Raw genomic sequence first — 5873 nt, 5'->3', positions numbered from 1 at the left:
CCAGAGGAAGCCCCTGTACTCCTGAGCTGGAGCCCAAGGAGTACACAAGCTATTAATACCAACATGCATGGAGGAACCTTTCCCTGCTCCATCACTGTAGGACAGAAACAGCTCTGCTCAAAAGCAGGAATGTGAACCAGGTGTCATTTCCTTTCTGGGAAGGAGCCATGAGCACAGAAGGATGAGCTCGAGAAAGAAAAAGATTTTTGTCGGAAAAACCCAAGTTTATTACCAGGAGGCACGGGGGAAACGATGACTGGGCAGATGGGGCATCTTTTAGAACCTCCTGGTGTGTGGAGGCATGGGTGGCCTGAGCCACCTGCTCCTTGACCTATTCTGGTCTACTGGGTTTCAGAGGCTCTCTGGCCAGCAACACCTGAGTGCCACTGGATTCCAGTTCTCCTTGATATTGACTGGATGGTTCTCTTTGGAACTTATAGGGCAGCCAACACCCATTCCTTTCATTGTACTTTGATGTGGGTCAAAGGCTTTATGGGTAAAACCAGCCTTCTCTTTGTCTCCAATTTGTGTGTATCTGAAGGAATGTTGGTGTCCCTCAGGACTTCTATGTGAACAGTGCCCTAATCCAAACTTGATCCTAATTTTGCCAGGTGTACAGGCTCTCTGGACAGCAAGGTCTGGCTTGTGCTTGTCTCCAGTTACCCTGTACCTACATGGATTTTCATTCCCTTTGGGAGTAGGTAACAGCTTAAAGGCCATTTCTTTCTTCACTTGCTTTGGATGTTGTTCATAGGCTCTCTGGGCATCAACTCCTGAGTGTACTTTGTCTCTACGTCTCATGTATGTAAATGGACGGTTGTGCTCCTCTGAGCTGGCATGGCCACAGCTCATCCTGCTTGCTGCTCTGTTATGGTGTGTGTTATACAGACTCTCAGAGGTCTGGGATGAGGAACCCAGCTTGGATCTCAGTGATTCCACTTTACCCCACTCTTTTACCTTTGATTGCTTCCCTTCAGTGTTCTCTAAGATCTGGAACAGAATATTCGCTAGGCATGTAATTTCACCTAGCATTTGATAGATGGACTCTTTTGTTGTTACAACCTTCTGTGTCTGCTCAGTAGCTGGTGGGGAGCTAGAATTCTTCAGAATATCCTGCTGTCCCTTGCATTTTGTGCTAAGGTTTCGACACAGAAAAGCATTACTTAGGATTTTCTTCGGAGAGGTCTTAGACATAGCCTCTCCTTTTTCTGGTATCCAAGTCTTGGCTGTATCCTGGAGCTCGGTGGAGCTCGGGATGGAATGTCTTACTCTCACATGCCTTTCTCCCTGACGTATGCTTGTAGATCTTAGAGTGCTCTGCCTCTCTTCATGGAAGTGAAACCCATTGAGATCTAGCACTTTGTTCTGATCCTTTGGAACACTGATGTTGCTCTTCTGTGTTGCATGCTTGGCCATTTTGGGATCAGTACTTGGCGTCAGACTGCCTTTTCCAATGCCTCAGATGGTCCTGATCTGTTGGGGATTTGCTGCCTGGAAGTAGGAAGTAGGTCTCTGAACACTCAGGTATCTCAGCAATGGATCTGGATGGGACTTTGTGGCCCCATGGCTGGAAGCAGGTGGAGGGGCTCTTTGGTTGTCCTGAGCCTCTGCAGTTGAGTGTATAAACTCACCTCTCTCTACCCTCACAGCAGATCCAGTTTTCATCCTTGTCCCTCCTGGATCCTGGTGATGCAACTTTTCCAGGACTCTGGGAGCCTTGGAATCACAGATGGGTGAGGTGGGATACACAACCTGGGGGAGGTTTGAGGCTGGAACTCCAGGTGGGGTCAGATTCCTTGCCACAAGCATCTGCAGATTGGGTCTCCTGTGTTTCATTGGAAGGTCTGTGATGTGTGATGCTGGCTTAATTTTGGTCTTTGCCTCAAGCAGGGAATAGTGCTCAGCTGGTTTCATGTAGGGCCACTTTTCTGTCCTCAGTGCACGTTTCCTGGGTCTCAGCTCCTTCCCAGGGCTGCTGCTTACTGTGCCAGGCACCTTTTGTGCCCCAACACCAAGGTCCTTTTTGATGGTGTTATGCACATCACATTTTGCTATGTTCTTCTTTAAGGGCAGCCCTGTAGGCACAGGCCCCTTCCGTTTCCTGCATTTGTAGGGTTTGGCTTTGAAGATGGAGGGCTGGGCAGTCTGAGAGAGTTGAGGCCTGTTCTTGCAGCAATGAACCGTGGTTGATGGGAAATGTCCCTGAACCTTGGTTGGCTTCCTGTAGGGGAGGAATCTGAATGTGGTTCCTTGTTGTTCTTTCCAATTTGTTGCATTTTGGTTACTCCCTCGCTCCTTGTGGTGCTGAATTCTCTGGCCATGCTCAGGATGGATGGTGGCTGGCCCGATAGCTTTAGAATAGAGAAAGCCCTTGGGCAAGTTCTCAGCGGGCTTGCTAAAAACTTTTTGAAGTTTTTGATCATCATAACCTTTGGTGTCTTTTGAATACAGTCCATGTTTTGCAGGCAGGCTTCCAGCTGGTAGGCTTGCCTGTAACCTTTTCTCACTGGTAGGACATGACACTACATCAGCCCTACTTTTGAAACAAGGAGGTGGTTGTTTTGGAGTAGATCTTGGGAGGATTTTGTTTTCTTGGATTGGTTTCTCACCTACCAAGTTTGGTGTCACAAGTTGGTGAGGTAAGGGCTGATACTGGGAATGCTGTGGAAGTCCTTTAGCCTAGGATGGAGCTTCGTGTATTTGTTTTGGAGTAGATCTTGGGAGGATTTTGTTTTCTTGGATTGGTTTCTCACCTTCCAGGTTCGGTGTCACAAGTTGGTGAGGTAATGTCTGATACTGGGAATGCTGTGGAAGTCCTTTAGCCTGGGATGGAGCTTCGTGTGTTTGTTTTGGAGTGGATCTTGGGAGGATTTTGTTTTCTTGGATTGGTTTCTCACCTACCAAGTTTGGTGTCACAAGTTGGTGAGGTAATGGCTGATACTGGGAATGCTGTGGAAGTCCTTTAGCCTGGGATGGAGCTTCCTCAGGGTCACTGTCATCACTAAACCTCACAGATTTACGTCTTCCCAAGGAAGGGCTTCTGAGCTCATGGGCAGTAGCCACAACTGATTCAGAGTCAGTAGAGAATGTACCCCAGAAAAATGGACTGAGATTGTTTTGTGAAGGATGCTCTAGGACCCTGAGATAAGAGGACAGCTGTGAGAGAGGAAGAGGATCCATGTTCTGTCTGGGGTTCGCAAAGGGTTGTGGTGTGAAGTCCAGGTAACATTGCTTGTTGGGACTGCCAAAGACAGGAGGCAAAAGCATCAGCCCCAATCAGAGGATCAAGAGGCCCATCCGTCTGTGTAAATATGGCACCTCCATCGCCTACATATCCTATGCCCCTTAGTCTCACATCCAACAAAGATGCCTTCGAATCCCACCCTGCATAGCATATTCAGAATGAAGATGCCCAGACCCTGAGCCCACATCTGGTATGAAAATTCCATAGGACAAAGATTCTTACATTTCCATAGGTTGTGATAGAGTCTTGGTATCTTCCTCCTCTTTTCCTCCTTCCGTACAACCTGGAGATAATTAAGTAGGATCAGGATGAGGAATGAAAACACACAGGAGTGAGGCAACCTCTTGTGACTCCCCATGCTAGGACCCTAGTGCTCAAGCACCATAACACAAGGACAGAGAACTGAACCTGAGCAAGGGGAATGGAGGGGCCTCATCTCTCCATGTACACTTTTCTTGCCCCTACCTCAACCTTTATAATTTCACTTACAACATTGTAATAGCCACAGGATCTGAAAGAGAAATGCATTTGAGAGGTTGAAGCTACCTGCTGTCAGGTGAACCTGAGTCCCCCCCATCCAGGGTCACAGCATCATTCTAGTGCCTTGAACAACACTCCCATGTGTAGCACCCATCCCAGGCCAACCACAGCTCCTTTCTATCCCAAAACCTGGGGGTTCCATGATTTTCCTTTCCAGAAGCCGCCACGTCTTTCTTGCATACCATGTCCTCTTCACTAAAGGCTAGGTCAGAGGGAATTTCTCTCCTCAGGAAAGCATAAGCCTACCTTTTCCAGGAGCAGTTTTCTTACTCGTCTTCTTCTGCCCCCTCTTCACATCCTGCCAGTTAAAAACAACACAAATGAGCTGGAGACCTTTCTTCCTTCTTCTGGTAGACAAGCTTCCTGCTCTCTTTGGTCCTCAAATACATGAAATCTGCATTTTCTAGGAAGTGTTCTCTCATCCATCCTTGACTCACTCATACTGTGCATAAACACATTTCCTTGTCATCTTGTTGGAAAAACAGAAGAAGGCACTGTCCATGCCACAGTTACCACAGATGTCCACGGTTAGTGTTCATCCCACAAGCATCTACCCAAGGCTGAGCTCTGCATCTGTGTCTGGGATGTCAGGTGATACCTGCTTTCTCAGAGCTGAGGAGACTGAAGCCCTGACCTGAGGCCCTTGGTCTCATCACCTGCTTCACATCAGCTCAGTACAATCAAAAGAAGCGCCTGAACAGAGGACTGATGATCTTCTCTGAGCTTCTCCTGTTCCCCCCCCCCCAACTCTGAAATGCAGTCTGTTCATGGAGCCTCACTCATCCTTAGTGGCCTCTCTGTCACCATGTACAGGTGGTCTGTGAGCTTCCTGAAGACACCTCAGGACCACTCTCACCTCTGCCCTGCCTGTCAATCCCATCAGACTCTTTCTAGAGATTTCCTCTTAATGTCTGTAGCTAAACATAAGCTACTTTCTTTGTCTTTCTTCCAATCTTCTCCACCCTTTTCCTTCCACCCATTCTATCCCCTAACAGTTGATAGTAAAGGGGAGAAAACCATAGAGGGGAAATGGATAGTCATTATTAGAATACTTTCTGCTGATTGTGGGGCGGGGGTTGAGTTCCTTGGGGATATTTCATCTTCACTGTCAATATATCCTATTTCTATTTCTTCTGTCTTCTGTCCACATAACTGCTGATCAAAGTACAAACACAAGCAAGCAATAAAAACCAACATCAAAGGACAACCCACCATGTCTCCCAGGAACTAGCATTTATGTAGTCTCTGAAACATCCCCAGAATCACTAAAGCTACCAGAACAGAGAAACTAACATCTGCTAGCAAAATCGTGCCCTGTCTTGAACATCAGACAAGTCATACTCAGCTACTGTGGATATTTTGAAGCAGCACCATATCTCATATCTGAGACTAAAACAAAAGATTATATTCTGTTACTTTTTTTTTTAAATGTCACTAAACCAGCTTTCCTAGAAAACGTGAAAGCAACAGCCATGAACAACAGACTGCTGCTCCAGTGTGTGTGAACTAAGGTTCTCCTCACCTGTGGTTTGTCCCATTCATTCTCAGATGCTGGTGACACTGGGTACTCCTTCAGGAAGGGGATAAGTAGGAAAAAGAGCCCAACTCCACACATAAAGCCAATGGTCATGTCCATTGCTATGTCCATGGAGCTGGGGCTCATCCATGAATCAATAATGCTATTCATCAGAGAGAGAAAATTCTCCATCTTCTGAATCGCAATGCAGCTCTCAGGCTACTGAGTCCTTGAGTGCAGTGTGAGATGTGTCAGGAGGGCTCAGGGCACATCACACAGGTGTGGCCTCTTCATCACAAAGGACTGCTGGCAGTAGAGAGGCTGCCACAGCCCCTCCCCAGCCTCCAGGAGAAGGTCACCTCCTGTGTCCTTTTCCTGCTTCCTTTTTCCCAAATCCTGCTGCTGAGTCAGGCATAAATAGACCTCTGGCCATGTGTTGTTCCTTATCCCTGAGTATCAGTGCTCCTCTGTGTAGGCATTTGTTTTGTTCAGCCTACTTTAACAAGGGTTAAATTCCCTCTAGCCCACAAACCACCAGATGAAGTGGGAAAGAAAGGTTGTTAGGATATGTGG

At 47.2% G+C, this 5873-nt stretch overlaps 1 protein-coding gene across 1 annotated transcript; it reads right to left on the bottom strand.

Annotated features, from left to right (window-relative positions):
* Positions 1-249: 249 nt before the first annotated feature.
* Positions 250-5506, bottom strand: LOC147000922 (uncharacterized). The gene is given in 6 exon segments (XM_085830735.1): positions 250-2609; positions 2898-3131; positions 3228-3241; positions 3467-3527; positions 4031-4082; positions 5307-5506. Coding segments are annotated over 6 exon segments (2805 nt in total). The 5' UTR covers positions 5493-5506; the 3' UTR covers positions 250-351.
* Positions 5507-5873: the final 367 nt, after the last annotated feature.

This window comes from Mus caroli, unplaced genomic scaffold, assembly GCF_978045245.1.
Source record: "Mus caroli unplaced genomic scaffold, Mus_caroli_1 scaffold_15, whole genome shotgun sequence".
In the NCBI taxonomy this organism is placed as follows: domain Eukaryota; kingdom Metazoa; phylum Chordata; class Mammalia; order Rodentia; family Muridae; genus Mus; species Mus caroli.
This window is presented reverse-complemented; position numbering and strand designations above follow the sequence as displayed.